Source organism: Asterias amurensis, chromosome 4 (assembly GCF_032118995.1).
Source record: "Asterias amurensis chromosome 4, ASM3211899v1".
NCBI classification, from domain to species: Eukaryota; Metazoa; Echinodermata; class Asteroidea; order Forcipulatida; family Asteriidae; genus Asterias; species Asterias amurensis.
In genome coordinates, this window is record NC_092651.1 from 5562177 (window position 1) to 5585748 (window position 23572).

General features: G+C 40.0%; 1 protein-coding gene across 1 annotated transcript; it reads right to left on the reverse strand.

Moving 5' to 3' along the window:
• Positions 1-18565: 18565 nt before the first annotated feature.
• Positions 18566-21796, reverse strand: LOC139936224 (uncharacterized). Its single transcript, XM_071931005.1, has one exon. The coding sequence runs from the start codon at positions 21794-21796 to the stop codon at positions 19862-19864; it is 1935 nt and encodes a 644-aa protein (XP_071787106.1). The 3' UTR covers positions 18566-19861.
• Positions 21797-23572: the final 1776 nt, after the last annotated feature.

A 23572-nucleotide genomic window follows, 5' to 3' on the forward strand; every position in this document is an offset into this window, starting at 1 on the left:
GTAGGCCTATCATGTGCCCATGGCCATAATTTTAGAACAGTTGACTTACGACTCACATCAATTAAATGAATTGCGGCATTTGGAAGCCATCATGGACACGATGTGTCTTCCCTTTATACTTTACACCAAGAATAACACTAACGCGCAGCGGGCAATCACAATGTTGACTCGAACATTCGACCCACTGACCCCCATGTTTTTAGATTTGGCCCTCATCAATGAATTGTGACTTTAATATTAAAGCGGATGTTAACAATTCAACGATTTGAACCAGTCATCTTGAAATTGATACTTTGGTCAAGTTCCACTCAACTCACCCTTGTCATGCCTCAGTGATCTTAAACGATTCGTCAATTTGCCCCTCACAAACCAATACAACTCTCGTAAACTTGCAAATTCGTTTTATCTATCATTTTAAATCTAAGTACATAATGTTATAGGCAACAGTTTGCGTGGTTTTTAAAGCTGTTTGTTTCAAAGCCTAACATTTTGAAGTTTTCCTTTAGTTTTTACTGGCTGGTCCACTGCCGGTTATTTATTTATTTGTTTTGCATCCATCTTGTTTTAGTATTTATGTTATCTATGATTACAAGCCTGGAGTTTTATCGTTGAGAGGGTCAGGCCATTTTTATTAAGGGCCCTTGGAAAGTCTCAAAAGTCTATTGAAATATTATAAAGGGGCACCAAGGCCATAACCTGGGACAACTGAAGTCATGGCGTGCGTGTAATTCAAAGCATGTCAATAGTATTTATAATTTCCATGAGTACATTTTATATAAAACTTAAGTATTGATATTGTATATTATATTTTTTACATTCTTAATGCACACTGCAAGACGGTTAACCTCATATAACTGAAGTTCAAAACAAACAAACAAACAAACATGACACTATATATTATTATAAACAAATGAATGAAAAAGAGGACTTTTAATTAATAGGATATGTTAATGACATTGTTTGTGTTGATCTTTTAAAAAAATGATTATTGTACTGTACGTACACACACGAGTGTTCATTAACCCTTTAGTCCCTGCACCGCCCGAGTTTGCTGAAATCCAATTTCTCAAGATTCTTGCAGTAAATTACTGGAATCGTAGTTCAAATTTTAAAAGATAGCCACGGCTTAATGTGTATGCACAACTTTTTATCCTTTCGGTAATATTTGTATAAAAGTACAAGTTCTCATTGGAACAATAAATGCCTCTCGTTAAACGGCTACGGTAATTTTTATGGCGAATATTTTTGTGCACGGATAAAATGAACACAATAGCTTTTCAAGGCTTTTGTCTGGCTCAATGCTCATACTGATTAAATGCGAAGGCGTTAATTTTCGACAATATCATCATAAATGATGAACAGTTTTCTGTTTACTAATGTAATGAGCGTTTTATTTTTCGCAAGAGCTAAATTATTTCATCATTATTAGCTTCGACAAGTCAACTGTGAAGGGAGAATTAATAACGATCTATAACAACTAGATATAAAATATTAACAAATGCGTAGACCTACTAATGACTATCGAGTTTTCTTTTGATGTTCCTTTTTTTCTACAAACACACGCTAGCGAGGTTTCCTCGTACCGTATACAGTGTGTCGCTATATGCGGCACAGTGGCTAAATGGTTAAGACACAATTTACCCTACCTCAAGCTGTAGATGTGACTAATGCTCACTGCGTACACTTGAACCTCTTTGATGAATCGGAAGTGGAAAATGACTGGCAACAGTAATGGATTCTGTACGATAAACAACGTTCAAGTTTACATTACAAAAACAGTGCACCTTCGCCAATCCACAAAATGTTGTACTTCCGCAATTGGGCCATGGTTGGGCTTAAACCACACGGCCATGCGGCCGGTATGCGTTGTAGCATGGACATTTCTACCTCCATGGTTGTAGTATAGTAGTTTCTCACAACTGGGAAAACCCCACATACCCTAACCACACATTGTGTTCGTCATGGTTCGATGGTACAAAGGTTCATATTGCAATTATAGTTGCACCTATTTCAACCATTGCGATAGTGTGTGCTACATCATGATGTGTTCCTCACATGTCAATGGTTGATGTGTTTGTGCATAGGGCTAGGGTAAGGACAGCTCTTGGTTCGTGAAACTTGGTGTGACAAATAAATGAAAGAACGACAGAATGAAAGAATGAATGAATGAATAAATGAATAAAGACTATTTAGGGGATGTCATACACTACAGTTTAAATTTGCTAAAAAGGCATGAAATTCTAAAACATCTCTCATTTTGGTCCTACTAAAGCTGCGACCGCTAAATTATAAATGATGATGAAACTTGTCAGTTAATATTACACGTCTATAGATGGATATGGACCCTAGTGCCGCAAGGTGCAAGTAAAGTCCTACCTCAAGCTGAAGATGTGACTAATGCTCACTGCGTACACTTGAACCTCTTTGGTGAATCAGAAGTGGACGATTGCCGGCAAACAGTAATGGATTCTGATCGAACGTTCAAATCGTAAAAGCAGTGCAGCTCTTCGCCAACTCGACACCGATGTGAATGTATACAGTACAATGTATTGATCGGCATCCCGTGCGCAATGCAATGATAACTATTTCGGACAACTGGAAAACCCCCACACGTATAGTAATGCAATGCATTCTACGGTGGCCTGCTGAGACCAATGCAAAAGTGGGCGCTGGATGAGAATTTCCTCATTTCAATGACATTTCGTACCGATGTGTTTTTGGAACTTGATGTTTTCAGTCTGACATATGACCCGAAATATTAACCTTAATATTTAATACTGTGGCTGGTTGAACATTGAACATCTGGCTAAACGACATCATACTAGAATTGTCGTCATTCGTGTCACTATTGACACTCATTTTGGAACGTATGGCTATATTTATACATCGTTCCAAAATGATTGGAACCGATTGACCGTGCGAACATGCTAGCTTCATGCACGCTAATTTGGGCAGTTATCCTTCAGTTTTGTTTTCTAAATCAACCCCTCCTCTAATGCCACTCAGGTAGGAAATATAAATTTGTGTTACAGGCAGTAGACACTTTTGGTAATTGTCAAAGACTAGCCTTCACAGTTGGTGTATCTCAACATAAGCATAACATAACAAACCTGTGAAAATTTGAGCTCAATCGGTCATCAAACTTGCGAGAGAAAAAAAACACCCTTGTCACACGAAGTTGTGTGCGTTTAGATGGTTGATTTCGAGACCTCAAGTTCTAAAGCTGAGGTCTCGAAATCAAATTCGTGGAAAATTACGTCTTTCTCTAAAACTATGTCACTTCAGAGGGAGCCGTTTCTCACAATGTTTTATACCATCATCCTCTCCCCATTACTCGTCACCAAGTAAGATTTTATGCCAATAATTAATTTGAGTAATTACCAATAGTATCCACTGCCTTTAAAAAATGTTTTTCATAAAAAAGTGTAAGACTATAAAAGCTTCTATAGCGGGTACAATGCTAAGAAAGCAGATACTTCAGAAGCCCATAAATAAAGAGCTCAAGGAAAGCCATAGAAATGGTTGGAAAAAAAATAATCTCGTGCACGTGGTATATACCTTCCGACTTTAGTCTCCGTACCCACATCACCTCCACGTTATGTGTGCATTGAACATTTGTTGATATGCAAATAAATCAAATAGTGTAAACCACTTGACTTATGATAATACAACTTAATCAAGTTTGGTTTGCTTTTCACGCTACGATGTTTTCGGGAAACCCATTCTCAAAATGGCGTTCATGTATGACATTGAGATATAATAGTTTTTCGTTGTGTGCATTGGGTTCTTTGAATCATGTTACCACCCTTCCAATGTATTGCTTTTGTGTATGTAAACAATAGCCCCAAACAAAACTTTTTAATCCTGTGGCCTGCAGAGAGTGGGCACTACGAGGGCGCTGTCTAAGGTCAATGTACTTTTACTAATAAATGCATTGTTTTAACAGAAAGACAGAAATTGACTCAACATATTGCCTTCATATTTACTTGCCACAGGTATGTTGAAAACTTTTTATTATAATTACTATTATTGTTTAGGTATAAAGATTACTTATAAGGCTGAATTGAGGTATTTAGACGGAGGATGTTTAGGATGAAGATGGATTTTAAAGTGAACTTTCTCTTTTGTCCCAAGTTGTACAAATGGGTATAGGGAAAGTGTGCACAAGATTTACCTCATGTAAATGAAGAGTTGAGGCTTTGCAAAAGGATTATTATCACAAAGGTAAAAACTACCAATTGTGAAGATGCATGGATTCTATAGAGGAAAGTCCTCTCAGGATTTATGGCTATGAGTAGTGATTTGTTAGTATCATAAAAGAGATTTGAGAGATATTTCAAACTAGTTTTGACTTGAGCAAGGCTATGAGCTTATGGCAATCTGCAGTGAGGAGACAAAACTAAAGCTTGGTTGTTTTAGTATAACATGAGATTTGCAGACAAGTGCATGAGTCTTATAAAGTCATAGTTCAGGAGTAATTACAATTGTATTCCTTTAAAACAATGGAAGGTTTAATTTCATAGATTGGATCCTTGAATATCAAAGAGAGTTGATCAGACATGTAACGTGAAAATAGAGAAGTACGTGAAAACAGTACCTGATTCAAACTTCTGTCAAGAGCTAGAAATAGAACAGTTAGAATGCATTTTAGATGGTTGCAATTAGAGATTTGGATGTTCAAGACACTCAATTAAAACCCTTGTTGTTCATGCAGTAAACAATTTATAAAGAAAGATTTGTGTATTCCATACTGTAGTAGAAAGGCCACACAAGTTTAAAGTTATGTTTCTCATGTGCTGTTAGAAGTTAAATACGTATTTTCCGAGTTTGATTGTTAATGTTTAGTCAAGGTTGAACACTAGTGAAATATTACTGTCTGCATAGTAATTTGAAGTATTCCTAAACTGTATACGTAGTTTCATTCATAAATATGATTATCAAAATGATATTTGACTGTGGATAGATGCGATAGCTCCATAGGTTAAGGAAAGCAGAATGTTCAACTTATGTAAATAATGCTAGTTTTCTCTAATAGTTAAGCGTTTGTATTAATGTACTTTTACTAATAAATGCATTGTTTTAACAGAAAGACAGAAATTGACTCAACATATTGCCTTCATATTTCCTTGCCACAGGTTTACCTCGAGACCCTGGTTACACATGTGATTAGTACCTGTACCATCAGTACATTTTTAAAACTTCTTATGCACACTGCTAGACTATTAACTTTATATTGTTCAAAACAAAAATGACAAATAAATAAACAAATGAATGAACAAGAGGACTTCTAACTAATAGGGTCTGATGACAATGACATTATTTGTGTTGATCCTAAAAAGTAAAACTTTTAAAACATCCATAATTTTGGTTTCTTATAGCTTTCAAACAATTTGTCTGATCAGGATTGATCAGAACTAAAGCATGTATTGTTTAGATTTATTGACTCTGGTTTGTGTGAACTGCTTCATGTACTATTACACACATATATACTAATTATGTTCATATAGACACTAGTGCAACTTGATGTGACAAAGTAAACGAAAGAATAAATGAATGAATGATAAATAAAGACTTTTTAGGGGATGTCAGTTTCACTGCAATTTGTCAGATCGAGTTTCAATGCAAGAGCGTGTACATTGCAATACAAAATACTGGTAGGTGCGAACCGAATCATGTTCATTTACACACAGCCAACATGTCAGTTAGTACATGTCTAATTGGTCATGTTAATTGAGACACAATAGACCCTAGTGAAGTAAAGTCCTACCTCCTACCTCTTTGATGAATCGGAAGTGGAAGATTGCCAGCAACAGTAATGGATTATGTTCGTTAATCAACGTTCAAAATGTGAAAAGCAGTGCACCCCTTCGCCAACTCAACACCGATGTGAATGTATACAGTACAACGTAATGATCGGCATCCCGTGCGAAATGCAATGGTATCTATTTCTCACAACTGGAAAAACCCACACCTACAGTGTTGCACTGCATTCTACGGTGGCCTTGTGAGACCATTGCGATAGTGTGCGCTGAATTAGTCATTTCAATGACATTTCGTAGCTGAAATGTGTTTGTGGAACTTGACGTTTGCAGTCTGAAAAATTGACCCCAAATATTGAATACTTTGGTTTGTGAACATTGAATAACTGGTTGATTGATTGGCTAAAGAGTCAGTTATCAGGTCCAAAATGAACATGACACGACAAATCAAAATTCTAGCTTCATGCACGCTAATTGGGGCAGTTATCTTTCAGTTTTCGTTTTCTTTCATCACCCCTCCCCGCAAATTCCACCCAGGTAGAACATATAAATTTGTTTGAAACACTTACTAATTGTTGAAATAAAAGTTTGAAGATTGTTGATCCGGTAAAAAGACGTTAAAAGGCTTCCCAAAGCAGAAACTTCACTCCGAGTGCTTGCTGTGTTATTGTGGGGGTAATTTATTTCTTTGGAGGGGGAGGGGACGGGGCATTCTGAAGGGATAGACGGAGATCAAACAAATCCCGTATTTGTACAATACTTTATACAATATCAATTTAGATCGCAGTTCAATTGTACAGCACAAAGGACTGGTTTACAACAACTACATGGAGTTATTAATTCAATTGTGATAATGTTCATTGGTATTATAGGTTTTTTTTAGTTTTTTTTTTATAAAGTCTACCGGAGACTTGAAAAGTGACTCTAAAAAGTAGCAAAAAACATTAATGACATAAAAAGTGCTCAGGAAAATATTGGAAATTATAAAAAATTATTATCTTTTAAAAACTACTTTTCTGTTATAAACCTCATTATTTTTACATTGTGCTTTTAATTGTTGCTGTGCACGTGGCATATATAGAACACCGTACCTTCTGACTTTAGTCTCCGTACCTATACATCATAACGCCATGAACTGTATGCATTGAACATGACCTTCCAATATCGTGTTTGTTCGTTATGCAAATAAATCAAATAGTGTTAAACACTTGACTTATGATAATACAAGCACACTCCAGTTTGGTTTGCTTTTTACGCTACATGTTCTCGGGAAACCCATTCTCAATAGCGTCCATGCATGCCATTGAGATGTAGGCCTACAAGTTTTTTGTTGCCTGCGGTATTTATTCCTATTTTGACAAGTTATATGTCAACTGTAAAGAACAGTTCTTTGAAAACAGAAGATCCGTGTTGCTGTTGTGTGGCACTGTTAGAGAGTCAAACTCAAGGGTTCTCTAGAAATGTATAGTTTGGGTCCCTTAGATGAATCTGGAGGTTACGAGGGGCCGGGGAAAGAGGACACCCTGAAGACTTCACTGAGAGATCGAGGGCCCAGGGTGTTTGAAATAAAACGAAACAGTAGCAGCCGGAAAGAACCGTCACCCAAAGCTGACCGAACCATACTTCGAAAGTATAAAAGCTAGAGAGACAGTTGTTTTATCTGCAGTTAGCCTTGGTTGTCCTGAATCCGACAATCAATTTGTGTGGCTATCCTAAAGCATCTTCAGTTCATATTCTGCAGTAGGCCTATGTGGGCATACTATACTAAAGTTGAAGCATGTTCTCAATCATAATTATTACGGGCAATTTGACTCCCCACACGGCTTGCGTGTAAGAGACAGTAGCTGCGTGTGACGTCATCAACCAGTACAAGGGGTCAATGGGTGGAGTTATCGTGTTGCCGCCAATAAGTACGTCTCAAAGTTAGATCGCTAAAAAGAACCATTTATTGGTGCTGGATTTCATTTGACTTTTAAAAGACCGGGGAGTGGGTGGTGGGTCCTGGGGTTATTTTGTAGTTAGTGTGAAATAGCAAAACTCGATGGAAATAGTGATCCCGAGCTGTCCCGAGGGGTGGGCGGGGCTGGGGGTGTCTCGTGACACTGATGGGAGGAGCTACGAAGTTATGATGTCCAACCAATGTTGTTGTTGTTGTTTATCTTTTAGTTTATTTTATCTCCCGGGGTTGTTCTGACCTATTGGGATTAGATGCCTGGTATAGTGAAGCATTTAATCGTTCTGATGAAGATTTGGGATTTAGACAATGGTGTTGCGTGTCTATGGTTTCCCCGGAAATGGTTTCATTATTGTTGATACTTCATTGAATTGAACCTTTGTGTTTTACAAATAGTATGGTGAAGTCCCTATAGTCAAGATAATATGCAACGAATTCACACATGGTTCAACGCACTATGGGCAGGAAAACAAACATGTTGATTATTCTGGCCCTTTTTATGAAAACCACGATAAAGCTTTAAGAATTGAAGAGCAAACTTGTTTTCGTGGAGAGTTATCTTGATGGTTTATTATTTGAAAAAACTTCAATTTCAATTTGAATAAAGCTTTAGGGAATCAAACAGTTGCCATTGAATCCACAAAATGTTTTAAATTTACAAAAAAAACTTCATTTTGAGATCAATGGATGGACGATAAAGAGAAAAAAACATACTCTATCAACTTCCAAAACACAGCTATTATTTTCATTATTTTATTTTAAAGTCGAACCACATATTTAAAAAAATAAATCTTGATCATCAATTGAGTGAGCGTCAAGAAAATGCAATTTACAAGCTCTTGATTTTAGTCATGCAATTTTTCCGCTTTAAAAAAATATCACAAATAGCTGACAATAAGCACATGTAGCATTATGTTATATTACACTCAACATTATATACTGTCATGTCTGTAGGTGGCGCTATATATATTAGCCTTGCCTCTGTATCCAACGTATCAAGTAAAGATTTTTCTTTTATTTTAAAACATGGCGTGATTATAATAATAATGCCATCCGAAGTGAAGCATAAAAGCAATTGAAGGGCAATAAATCATAAATTTAAACGCTGCAAATGATTCAAAAGTAAGTTTGCGGGTAGCAACAAGATTTAGATAATTTGGAATTAGGTCCCTCTTCTGGTCACTCAAAGTCCCTCGGGGGAATAGTTCCCTCATTGTCAGTCAAATGTGTATACTGATTTACAAGGATCCCTACAACCTTGTTAGTATCTCGTATCAATGATTCGGTTTGCTGTCAACAATCTACAAGAGTTTTTGTTAGACTTATAGGGAGGTTTAGCTGCACGTTCCGCGAGTAACGTGAACGTCAACAAATTGTCGATAAAATTTCAAGTAGCATACGTGCAGTTACACTTTCCACGTCAGGTACATACGTGCGCCCAACGTGATGTTGTCACCCTGAAACAACACACTTTGTTGACGTTCACGTCACGTGGTTGCTCGCGTAACGTGCAGCTAAACCTCGCGTTATGGTTCTTACTGGAGCCGTTGCCTTCTCATAGTACGGTATTTACATGTTACATGAGAGCTGGTAATCATTAACCACTACGCATAGCTCTACATTCTTCTCATAGTACGGTATTTACATGTTACATGAGAGCTGCTAATCATTAACCACTACGCATAGCTCTACATTCTTCTCATAGTACGGTATTTACATGTTACATGAGAGCTGCTAATCATTAACCACTACGCATAGCTCTACATTCTTCTCATAGTACGGTATTTACATGTTACATGAGAGCTGCTAATCATTAACCACTACGCATAGCTCTACATTCTTCTCTTAGTACGGTATTTACACGTTACATGAGAGCTGCTAATCATTAACCACTACGCATAGCTCTACATTCTTCTCATAGTACGGTATTTACATGTTACATGAGAGCTGCTAATCATTAACCACTACGCATAGCTCTACATTCTTCTCTTAGTACGGTATTTACACGTTACATGAGAGCTGCTAATCATTAACCACTACGCATAGCTCTACATTCTTCTCTTAGTACGGTATTTACATGTTACATGAGAGCTGCTAATCATTAACCACTACGCATAGCTCTACATTCTTCTCATAGTACGGTATTTACATGTTACATGAGAGCTGTTAATCATCAACCACTACGCATAGCTCTACATTCTTTGTAATCTAGGTGGAGATATGAAACACAAGAACATGGAGTCTTAAAACCACGTTTTCCTAGCTGGATCTGAACAAGGAACTTGGAGTTCCCTCTGAGCGGTATCTGGCTGTAATGTACCTAATAATAATAGACCGATTGCGTCATCATTGTTTACATGTGATCACGTGACCTGAGATGGGTATAGAAAAACACAGCTACACAGTAAAGACATGGGAAGACTCGCACTGATGAACCATAATCGGCTGTGTTTTCGATAAATAACAGTTTTAACTAATAAAACGAAGCCCTTTTTAGTTGAATGTTGTTACATTAATTTAAATAAATGCTGTTTGATAGACCAAGTTGTCTACTACAAAAGAGGTTTCTTTTTAGAGTTTGGTTAGACTACGTATATTACTGAGGCTTGAGCCGTGGATTTTGCGTTGTGCACGGCGTGAAGTCGGGCTGTGCCAAGGGAGACCGGGAAGTTGTCCGACTCTAACTGACAGCTACCCCTTCTAATCAAACAATTTGAAGGTGAAAATTTCGGAATTTGCAGCTTGTTCAGGAGATTTTTTTTGAAAATGTTGGCAGCAAAATCATTACAATGAGGGCAATGTAAAAATACACTTTCCGTGTAAAAAACGCATCGTGTGAACATTGTCGTAGAGTTTCCTATATTGGTGGGCTGTGTAACCATTACAACTGGCATTGTTCAGCCACCGGTAAGGTCTCATTACAAACTCCAGAATATTCTTCAGTGATTTCGAGAAACAAAAGCCTCGATTGAACAAACAAATGCAACAATATTCACGTCTTTTTTAACGCGCGCTGATATGCAGTACGCCGTGTTTGTTGATATTGTAACAATTCCGGGGTGGGGTATGGTTCTTATGAATTTAACCAAGCCGCCACTCTGGAATCTGAAGAAGTCACAGGGGAAGGATGAAATATAATATTGGGGGGATTGTCCTTAAACTCTACTGATGAGGCACATTGAAATAAATCAGTGTTTCAAACAGAGGGTTGACATTAACCGCAAGGAACTACACAGTGTGTATTTTATTCAATCATGTTCAATCACAAAATGTACATAGCGCCCTCTCTTGATTTAAACGGTATTAACTTAAGGTATTCTGTAATCAATCAGTTCGCTGGTTCATTATTCGCACGCAGCAGTACATGGTAGCGTGGTTGCTCGTGTAGTAACTATCTAATGAGAATCGCCATTGAATAAAGTGAGTAGCATCGTTCTGCGTGTGTGTGTGTTTCTTGAATGGTCTTGAGTTCTTGAGGTCTTGGATGGTCTTGAGGTCTTGAGGTCTTGAGGTCTTGAGGTCTTGAGTGGCGATCTCTAGTCTGGAAGCGACTGAGCCCCGAGCTCTGGTTTTCGTCTCCTTTTATGGCCTAGCAGACGTACGCGCTGCACTAAGCCAGAGAACCGATTGGTTAATTATAAGCGTTAAGAAAACAAATGTTAACACCTTTGGTAGCGTGCGCGCTAGCAGTTTGTAAGCGTGTGCGTAAAGTGCACGCGAACGCACATCCCAATACGCACAACCAAATGTGTGAACACTAAATTTAGCTGAAGTTAAACTTACAATAATGGTGAATTAGCAAGACATTATAAATAAAGAGATAGCATTTAAGTAGTCTCAACAACTCTATAATTAATTCTAAAACGCAAGGCAGTTTTCGCCACACTACCCCCTTCTAAAAAAAGAATGCGTCCTCGCATTGTATCCGCAACAAGAAAATTTGTACATTACTCTGAAAAACTGGAACTCAACTTCATGAAACTTTCAAAACTAGCTAAATACTAACTTTCTATTAAATATCAATGGAACATTACATCACTTAGCAAAAATTGCTCTTGCTTAATTAAAATGGAAGTTATCTTTCTTGATCCTTCCTTAATTTTTAAAATCATTGCATCCAAATGCAACCATAAAATTCCACTTCGTCAGACCATCTTATTTCCATGGTCCATTACTCTAAACTAATAAAGGGAGAGAGAGCGCGCTTTTAAATAAATAATAAATTATTTTAATGTTGGCCCATCTAGACCTTCATTAAAACCACAAAATTCCATTACTCTGCTTCTTAAACACCTTAATTTACCTTTAAATACTCCACTTTAACTGTGCCTTTGCCTCAATAAATTAATTTAATCTTTAATGAAAAGGGGGGGGGGGTTCCACCGCGGTCGCGTCGTTGATGCCTCACTCCTGTTCCTGTGGTTCCCTCAGAGGAGATACCGTCTTGCCAGGGCGTCTTGGCCGTGGAGTCGTCTTGGGTTCCTCTTGCATGGGGATGAAGTCACTTGGGAGGGGTCGTCTTGACGTAGAGGCGTCTTTGGGTGAAGTCGTCGACATCGCCGGAGTTTCTTGTCTTTATTCTTTGATTATTACCATTCTTTCACCAGTAATAATGTCAATCTGCTGAGCTGATGGTGATGCAAACATCCACCTTACACGTGGGTATACTATTGGAGATTCTCTTCCTATGTCTCCTCTCTTTTTTTTCTTTCTTGATTTCGTAGATGAACTGTCTCGAGCAACTCCTTATTGCTCATTTTCTTTACTGTTGCTAGTTTTCTCTGCTTTTTCTTATAATTTTACACTGCAACTATACTGGATCAATAACTTGCGGTCTCTCCGCAAAAACGTATGAGGGCGCCCTCCATAATATCCACTCACTCCGTGCGTGCGCGTTGCATCCAAGCACGAGTAGTATACAACATCCAGCATAACTTGATTAGGTCTCTACTCAGGTCGAAGGTGTTGGGCATACTGACGTCTTGAAGAGGCTTGCTTTTGATGATAACCGCTAAAAACAAAATATCCTCTTGGGCTTTGAAACAGTGATCAGTTGTTTCTCCCAAAGTCTATTGTCGCTTATTAATCATCCTTGCTGCATCAGCCGTCTTGGCGTCATCTTTGTGCTCTGTTTCCTCCTTTGCCTTTGCAGTCGTCCCAATCTTTGCAATAGTCTTGATTAATTCTCTGCGGGCTCTTTTCACTCCAGCCCTTTATTCTTGAGTTCATCTCTCTTTGTTTACGTGTTTTCCATCTTTTAAAAACTTCTTTTGCATCATCAAAGGCCTTGTATTTTCTCTTTATCTGTCCCCATATCTTGCCGGTGGCCGTCTCTCTCTGTGACTGCGACGCGCCTCGCAATTGTCTTGTTCCAGTCCCTCATCTTTCTCGAGGTTGTCCAACTGGTTTCTCTGCTGGCAAGGCTTCTCTTTATTTGTCTTCGCCGTCGTCTCCATGGTTTCTCTGTCTTGACTTAGACTTTCACTTTCATCAGTCTTTTCCGTCATCTCCATGGTTTCTTTATCTTGATGTCGATTGTCACGAGTATCTTGCCGTCGTTCTGTACCATTTTCATCTCCATCCACCGTTGCTGGAGTTCGTGCCCTTGCCGTGTCTTGATACCACGTTGGCGCATTCTCTCCAGTGTAAGGTTTCAGTCTGTTGTAGTGTACAATTCTTGGCTTTCCCTTCGCTCCTTTCTGAATTCGGTAGGTGACGTCACTCATACACGTTGTTACCACAAATGGTCCATCCCACGGTAATTGGAACTTGGGGCAATGACCTCGTTTTCGTTTTGGGTTGTACAGCCATACTATGTCTCCTTTGCTGTATCCCCCATGGTCTGCTTTGTGGTCATAGTTGCGTTTCTGTCTGTCACTTGCAATTTGAAGATGTTCTCGTGCGTATTGATGGACTTGCTCCATACATTCCTGGCGACGAGCAACATATTCAACTTGATTTTCTTGCTGGTCATCTTTCGGTCTCTCCATAAGTAAATCGACCGGCAAGGTTGCCTCTCTTCCCATCATTATCTCATTGGGTGTGTAGCCGGTTGTTTCGTGATCAGCAGATCTATAAGCCATCATGACATATGGCAAATAGATATCCCAGTCTCTCTGGTTATTGTCTACAAACATGGCTAGCATCCCTTCAATAGTTCTGTTCGCCCTCTCTATCATCCCGTCCGATTGAGGATGCAGTGCCGATGTCCTTGTTTTATCAATGCCAAGTAGTTCACATATTTCTTTGAAAAGGTGAGACTCAAAGTTTCTCCCTTGATCTGTATGGAGCTGCATCGGGACGCCATATCTGCAGACGAACTGTTCAACAAAAACTGTTGCTATGGTAGCGGCTTCTTGATTCGGTATTGCATAGGCCTCGGTCCACTTGGTGAAGTAGTCACCTATAACCAGAATATATCGGTTGTCTCGATCAGTCTGGGGTAGTGGACCCAACACATCCATAGCTACTCTTTCCATGGGTACTCCTACGTTATAGGTTTTCATTGGGCCTCGGCGGGTCTTGTTTGGAGACTTTCTTGATGCACACTTGTCGCATGTTGAGACGATGAGATTCACATCTCGTTGCCATCTGTTCCAGTAATACCTGCTTCTGACTCTGCCCCTTGTCTTGTTTTGTCCAAGATGACCACATGTTTTGTCGCTATGTAATCTTGTTACAAGAGTCTTCCTCAAACTCTTTGGAAGAACAATCTGCCACTTGATGATATCGCCAGCTACGGTTTCCCATCGTCGGCATAGGACGCCGTCTCGAATGTGCAATCTTTCCCATTGTGCCCAGTAGCTCTTTACTTCTGCACTTTCAGGTGAAACATCAGCCCACCGTGGTCGCTCGGCTGAAGTTTCCTTCCATTGGAGTATCTTGCATACACTCATGTCTCTTCTTTGTGCGTCTTTAAGTTCTTCTTCCGTTATAAACTGTTCCTCGTCGTTGTTTCTTTCACTTGTTTGCTCTTGAGCATTTGTCGTGACGATTCCACAAAATGGTTGATCAGCAATCTCTACAGATGCGCCATCAACAATTGGTCTTGTACTTTCACTTGTTGTTTTATGCTGCCGGGGCTTTCTCATGCTGTACTTTATTTCTTGTGCTGTGCTGTATTTCTCCGTCTTGTCACACTGTTTGCATTCATTGGCACAAGGTTTTCTTGACAGACCGTCAGCGTTCCCATGTTGCTTACCAGGACGATGTTGGATATCGAAATCATAGGCGCTCATAAGTTCCAACCATCTTGCCATCTGTCCTTCCGGGTTCTTGAAATTCATTAGCCACCGAAGTGCTCCGTGATCTGTCCGGATGAGAAATTTCCTGCCATACAAGTAGTGATGAAAATGTTTGGTGGACGCAACCACTGCGAGTAATTCCTTTCTTGTTACACAATATTGTCTCTCTGCTTTAGCCAAGGATCTGCTGTAGAATGCGATGACTTTCTCATTTCCATCTTGAACTTGTGATAACACTGCCCCTACTCCTTGATTACTTGCATCTGTGTCTAAGATGAAGGTTTCGTCACTTGAAGGGTACACTAGTATTGGAGTGGTTGTCAGATCCCTCTTGAGTCGTTGAAATGCAGCTTCACATTCCTTTGTCCACACAAAATTAATTTGCGTCTTCTCTGTTAGGCGGTGCAGAGGTCTTGCAATTTCAGCAAAATTTCTGACGAATCGTCTGTAATATGAGCAAAGTCCTAGAAAGCTCCGAACTTCAGTCACTGTTCTGGGGGTGGGCCATTTATCAACTGCCTCTGTCTTGACCGGATCTGTCTGTATACCTTGACTTGAGACGACATGTCCCAAAAATGTCACTCTCTCCTGAAAGAGATGACACTTCTTTGGACTCAACTTAAGGCCAGCTGTCCTGAGTCGCGTCAGTACTTCTTGTAATCTTTGAAGGGCTGCTTGAAAATGATTTCCATAAACGATGACGTCATCAATGTAGAGTAAGCAGGTCTGCCATTGAAGTCCGGAGAGCACTCGTTCCATCAGGCGTTCAAAGGTTGCGGGCGCATTACATAAACCAAAGGGCATCACCTTGAATTCGAATAGCCCCTCTTTGGTAATGAAAGCAGTTTTCTCCTTATCTTTCTGTGCCATCTCCACTTGCCAGTACCCACTTGCCAAATCCAGCGTTGAGAACCACTGAGACCCGGATAGTGTGTCCAGTGAGTCGTCGATTCTTGGTAAAGGATAAGAGTCTTTGATGGTTGAGGCACTTAGTTTTCGGTAGTCCACACAAAATCTTGTCGATCCATCCTTTTTCTTGACTAAAACGATGGGCGAAGCCCAGGGGCTTGACGATGGTTCAATCACCCCTCGCTTTAACATCTTGTCGATTTCTTCTTTTGCTACATCTCTTTGATGTATTGGGAGTCTCCTGGATGGTTGTCTGATGGGCCGTGCCTCACCAGTATTTATCTCGTGCTTGACAATTGAAGTCTTTCCCAGATCACTTGAGTCTTTTGCAAAAACATCTTGAAACGTCGTCAAGACTCTTGATAATTGCATCTTTTGACTTGGATTTAGCCTTTCACCACTGATCTTGAATAATTCGGTCAAGTGCTCTGGAATTTCTTGTTCCGACGCTTGCTTGTTCTCTTGTAATATAGTTACACGACGTCCCTCTTTTTCTTGCACGATTTCACCACTCTGTACGGGTTCACACGTGGCCAACACTGCACCCTGGTAGATTATTATAGCTTCATCTTTAAGATTGAGAACTCTGATCGGTACCAATTCTTGTTGGACATCAACCAAGGTTTTGGCAACCATGACCTCGTGATTTCTGACGAATCTCGGCTCAGGTTCAACAATGCCAAACTTCGAATTTCTATTTCTGTGTTTCAGCTTGCCAGGCAGCAATATCTCTTCTCCTGCTTTGATTGTAATAGTTCGGTCGGCTATCACTCGGGTGCACTTTTCAGCAGACGCCCGGTAAACATGACATTTTACTTGCTGTCCTCCAATCTGCATTTCGCCTCTTCCCAAATTCAGTGTACAGTCGTACGTTTCAAGGAAGTCGTAGCCCAGAATTCCCTCAGGCTCAATGTCAGCTAGGTATACGTCTTGACTTATTACTTTACTTTGTTCTTTAACTTGAAATTCTAGCTTGAGTCGTCCTTGTCCCAAACAAGGGGCGAGTTCTCCATTGGCCATGGCTACTTTTACGTTAGTCGAATCTAGCTTTGGTCTTGAACTTTCGGAAATCTTGTAATACATATCTGGGCGGATGATAGTCAAGCTTGCCCCAGTATCCACTAGAAAATTTACTTGAACGCCTTCAACTCGAACAGTTACTTCTATGCCTTGATTAATTACTGCACGCTTTACTGATGGGGGTTTGCTTTCTTTTGGTCCGTCTGTCCTTAGTTTCCCAGCCGACCGTTGGACCTCGTAATCGGCTGCTGTCCGTTTCCCTGCTGCATTGCTTGTTGGCCCATATTATTGTTGTATCTGTAAGAATTCTGTCTTGGGTGCGGACACTCACGCGCAAAATGGCCTAATTCATTGCAATTCCAACATGCAGGGGGTCCTCTATTGTTTCTTTCATGGTGCCTCCAGTTCGGTCCATCTTGCCTGTACTGGTTCTTTGCTTGGTTGCGTTGATCCGGTGATGACGTCACTTTATCGGTCTGGGTAAACCCAGCACCCTCTTTATGCCCACTGGTCATGTTCTTTAAAGCCTTGGTTAGAGCGCCAAGTTCATCAGACAGTGAAAGAATCTTGCCTTGTATGTCTTTCATTTCTTTACTTTGCTCCGATTCTTTGTCTTGTTCTGGTACGATAACTCTTGCCATTTTCCGAGTTACCCCACGCTGGCGATCAGCCGCCTGGAAAGCCTCTAGTTCCACTGCTATGCGGACTGCATCAGCCAGAGTTTCTGGTTTAGATTGGAAAACACGCCATCTTATCTCACCATCGGCCAGAGCGTCAATAAAATGTTCTTGAGATAAAGTTTCTTGTAAAACGTACGTAGCTGATGGGTACGCAAGCCGTGTGAGTCGTCTAATTGCTTGAGCCAACTCAGGCAATGTTTCTTCCCTTTTTCGTTGTCTGTTCTTTAATTGTACTCGAAATAATTCTTTCTGGTCATTTGAGCCGAACCTGTTGTTCAAGGCGGTTACCAACGCTGTGTAGTCATGACGACTGTCATCATCCAAGTCACCCAAAACGCACTGTGCTGAACCTCTTAAATTGGCTGCGAGGTACATAGCCTTTACTTTGTCACACCAGCCATTCATTTCAGAAAGCATTTCAAATTGAACAGCATAGTCGTTCCAACAACTGGATCCGTCGTAGCTTGTAGGTTTTATCTTCATCTTTGCACCACAACCTCTGTTTTCTTGATTTCTTGTTTTCATGTTTTCTTGGTTGGGCCTTGTTTCTTGATCGGGTCTTGTTTTCTTGATTGGGCCTTGCAACTGTGCTCTGTATTCTTTTAATTGTTCTCTTTCTTCATTTGCGCAATCCAACTCTCTCTGAAGAATTTCACATTCTGCCCTCATTTTGTCTAGAACTGCTTTTCCCTGTTTGATTACTTTCTTTTCCGGAGAATTATCACTTGAAGTTGACTCTGATAATCTTGAATCACCGCTCTCTGTAATCTTTATTTCATCACTAGAACTTGCCGTGGAAATATTACTTTCATCTTCCCCTGAAACTTCACCTAAAAAGGATTCGTTCTGGATCTCTTGTTGTACTGGACTTTCCATCTTTATAAATTTCTCTTTTCGTCACTTTTAAACTCTTTAATTCTCTTGTTATGATTCGAAGTTCTTTAATTCACCAGTCTTGAGATCATCCCACCGCTGCCACCAAAATGTAACGATTCCGGGGTGGGGTATGGTTCTTATGAATTTAACCAAGCCGCCACTCTGGAATCTGAAGAAGTCACAGGGGAAGGATGAAATATAATATTGGGGGGATTGTCCTTAAACTCTACTGATGAGGCACATTGAAATAAATCAGTGTTTCAAACAGAGGGTTGACATTAACCGCAAGGAACTACACAGTGTGTATTTTATTCAATCATGTTCAATCACAAAATGTACATAGCGCCCTCTCTTGATTTAAACGGTATTAACTTAAGGTATTCTGTAATCAATCAGTTCGCTGGTTCATTATTCGCACGCAGCAGTACATGGTAGCGTGGCTGCTCGTGTAGTAACTATCTAATGAGAATCGCCATTGAATAAAGTGAGTAGCATCGTTCTGCGTGTGTGTGTGTTTCTTGAATGGTCTTGAGTTCTTGAGGTCTTGGATGGTCTTGAGGTCTTGAGGTCTTGAGGTCTTGAGGTCTTGAGTGGCGATCTCTAGTCTGGAAGCGACTGAGCCCCGAGCTCTGGTTTTCGTCTCCTTTTATGGCCTAGCAGACGTACGCGCTGCACTAAGCCAGAGAACCGATTGGTTAATTATAAGCGTTAAGAAAACAAATGTTAACACCTTTGGTAGCGTGCGCGCTAGCAGTTTGTAAGCGTGTGCGTAAAGTGCACGCGAACGCACAGCCCAATACGCACAACCAAATGTGTGAACACTAAATTTAGCTGAAGTTAAACTTACAATAATGGTGAATTAGCAAGACATTATAAATAAAGAGATAGCATTTAAGTAGTCTCAACAACTCTATAATTAATTCTAAAACGCAAGGCAGTTTTCGCCACAATATGTAATACCTATCTCAGGTCAAGTGACGTATGTAGTGCAATCTGTCTATTGTTATGATTTTACATCTTACCACCTTTCAGTTTGGTAAACCAGCCTAGCGGAATTTAAATCATAAGTGACTCGATGTAAAGCGAAAGTCAAACAATTTTTGTTATTAAGTTATTGGTACGTTTAGAATAATAGTTGACTGTGGATTTGTTGAAATGACAGATTATTCATGTTCATGAAAATAATAATAATTTATTCATTTATATTGCGCCCATTCCATAAAATGTACACATGCGCATAACAAAATTGTGGCACTGTTCAGTGATTCATACTTGAGCCGAGGATGAATATCTTTTAATATTCTTGATGAGAATGCCTTGGTTTTGGTTAGTCACTATTATTATTGGATGTTGTTAATTTCCAATTGTCATCCACATTTGACATTATTGTATCATTTTCGACCATGACGTCATCGACATTCACAGATGATGCAAGACCTTGACCGAGTGACGATCAGCCACGATGAGGTCACCGGTAGGAGTAAACGTCATGTCTAGAGGTGCGTACAGGCCACGAGCTACACAGCCGATGTGCTCACCTGATGCATCGTAATGATGTATCTCATTGATTCCCCAGCCACCGCAATAAACAGACACAAAGATGTCTCCAGCATCGTCGCAGCACACACCATAAGGATAGGCAAGTTTGCCGTCAATGGAGGTGCTGATATTGAACACCTCGTTTCCAATGAAATCCACACAAACTAGATTCATCTTGCCGAAGTGCGTGAATACCAGACGCTCCTTGCTGCTTACAGATATATAGCAGTCGCTACTAATATCATCATGATGTATTGTGGAAATGATGGATCCATCCATATTATGGAGAGATATTACCTTTCTCTTACAGTCAGCCACTGCAATCCGATCTTTATTGTCCACAGCAATACCACGAAGTAGACTCTCTGACTGCCCCTCGACTTGATTCTGTGAGGGTCGGAACTGACGAATGTATCTCAGTTCTCTATCATAAACCTGTACATCCTGTCCGTCAGTAACCAGAAGCAAGTCATCAGAGGTCACGGTAACACCAAAAGGTTGTTTTAGTTTGCCGTCCTCTGTTCCACTTCGACCACCTGTAGATTTGTAACTACCCTTTGATGTAAATGTGGATAATAGACACCGTGCTGAATCAATAACGACAATGTCACCGTTGCTAAAACAAGCAACGTCCCTTGTATACTTGAACTCCCCCTCACCTTCCCCATATTTACAAAACTTTGTCTTTATCTCCCACTTTTCTTCCTCTAGTATTTCACCGAGATCTGCATCAGTGACGATATCATGACCTTTGAACCCGATGAATGACTTGCTATGCTGCACTGTTTGAAACTGGAGCTCTTTGTGGAAGTCTAAGTTGTGCATAACTTTTGGCTTGAGGTCCAGCAGCTCAAAGTTATCAGCATGTTGCATCAAGTCATTGACTGAAGCTACGATCTGCTCTGCACGGCTCATCTTATCGTGATTGCTGCGCTGTATGCTCACAAATCCCTCACCTCTTTCTTGACCGATTTGGGTGACTGTTTCTTGAAGGAGGCGAGATTCATTTCTTATCTTAGTGATTTCCTCTTCCTCCTTAGCCACAATATCTCGAAGAGCCTGGTCGACCATGAGCTGTAATCTTTGCTGTGAGTGTTTGATAGAGTCATCCACTTTTTGGAATTGCTTGCGACACTCATCAAACTTCTGCAAGGCTTCATCAACAGCTCGACGATAAGATCGAATGGAATCATTGATTTCAGAGAGATTGTGGTTGGACGCTCGGTGATCGAACACCGCACATTTGAGACACACAAGTAATTCACACGTGTCACAATAGAAACACAGTTCCTGGTCAGTGTGTGTCCGACACGTTTGTGTTTCAGTTTTGTCCTTGTCTTTGGGTCGCACATTTGACGAACCGACAGCATTAACGATTTGATGATGCCTGTGACTTTTTAATTTCGCGTGGATTGTCAGACATGTCTTGCAATAATTCACCTCACAGTCAACACACCGTGAGACGGCTTCAAGACCTTCGTCGCATCCTTCGCAAGTTGAGACAGGAGGGTTAATGCCCTCCTTCGGACCTTCGAGATTGATGACGTCATCGATAAGTGAGCTCAAGAAAAAGCAGCTAAGAAGATCCGACAATCCCCCATCTGGGATTGACGTTTCCTTTTTACACATTGGGCAAATAATAAGATCCGTCTTCGGATCCTGTTTGTCTGTAAGTTCCTGAAGACACTTGAAGCAGAAGTTGTGAAGACAGTCCAGGATTTTCGGATCGGTGAACCGACTCAGGCAGATTGGGCATTCAATGTGTACATGTCTAATCTTGCAAGTGGTCTCAGTGTGTAAAGCAGCTTCAGCCATCTTGATGAGAATGGGCTCCTGTTACCTGATGAAATAAAACAAGGACGTGTTCGTTTTACCAGGGAGTGAACAAATGTAGGAGACTTTTAGACGCTTGGTGGCAGCACATTTACTGGGTAAGTTCTTAAAAGTATACTGACCTGCTAGGATAAAGACAGGCATTGGTCTTATAAACCCATTGATTACATTATATGTCATGATAGCAATGGATATAGAAATGTGTTATAATTGGTCCGAGTTGATTCAGCTTGCACTTCCGAAACGAATGAGAGGTCAAAGGTGCATAAGGCAACATCCGGTCAGGCTGGTATCTGGGCTTATTCACGAGCCTCGAACACTGATCAGTAGTGGGTGCGTTCGATTAGCTTCCCCGGGTCGACCCCGGTGTGTGGCGTTTTTTTTCCAGGACGAACGTGTGCAAATAATTACCCACGTTCGTTCTGGAAAAAAAACGCCACACACTGGGGTCGACCCAGGGAAGCTAAACAAACGCACCCATAATAAAGATCAGTGTTTTCGAAGTGTGACGTCAGACAGGCTAGTTCGTATGTTTACTCGAAAATAAGTGACCACGACCAGGATTTTTGAACAATGGACTATCACGACTTATTGTGGTATTTGTATGATGGACATGAGTATAATGATAACAATAATGTTCTTAATGGTTCTCTTTTATACTTTACACCAACAGATAGAACAGCGAAGCTGCTATGGCGAGCTGCCGATCGCCAGATAGAACCAATGACCGTCAGAAAAACCAATCATTTCACCAACTGATGGTCAAAGGGGTGGGGGACATTGACAGGTATGAAGTTATGACAATTTTAAGGTTTTCATTGCTTTAGCTCATTCAACTGGAACCAGTGATCTTTGAGATTTATCTTTTCTTATTATATACATGTAAGCAGCAATAGTTGATTAAAGTTTTTAATCGACACATCATTGCAATAAGGAGTTATGACCATTTAAGGTTTTCATTGTTTTAGCTCAATCAACTGAAACCAGTGATAAACTCTTTGATTTTTTTTTTCATATTATCTACATATTAGCAGCAATATTTGATAAAAGTTTTAAACTGGTAAATCGTTGCAATAAGAAGGTATGACCAATTAAAGGCAGTGGACACTATTGGTAATTACTCAAATTAATTATTAGCATAAAACCTTTCTTGGTGACGAGTAATGGGGAGAGGTTGATGGTATAAAACATTGGGAGAAACGGCTCCCTTCTGAAGTGCCAAAGTTTTCGAGAAAGAAGTAATTTTCCACAAATTTGATTGAGATACCTCAGATTTAGAACTTGAGGTCTCGAAATCAACCATCTACACGCACACAACTTCGTGTGACATGTGTGTTTTATTCTTTCGTTATTATCTCCCAAGTTCGACGACCGATTGAGCTCAAATTTTGTTAAGCTTTGTTATTTTATGCATATGTTGAGATACACCAACTGTGAAGGCTAGTCTATTACAATCTAGTCTAGACAATTACCAATAGTGTCTACTGCCTTTAAGGTTAGTATTATTATTTTATTGCATTCAACTGGAACCAGTAATAAACTCTTTTAGTTTTATCTTTTCAAGTGAATTAATATGTACGAATCAATAATTGATTTAAGTTTCAAGTCAGTACGTCAATGCAAAAAGGAGTAATGACCATTTTAGGTTTTCATCTTAGCTCACTCAACTGAAACCATTGATTAATTCTTTGAGTTTTATCTATTCATATGAATCTTCATGGAAAAAGCAATAAAATTTGAAATAGAGGAACACGTTGC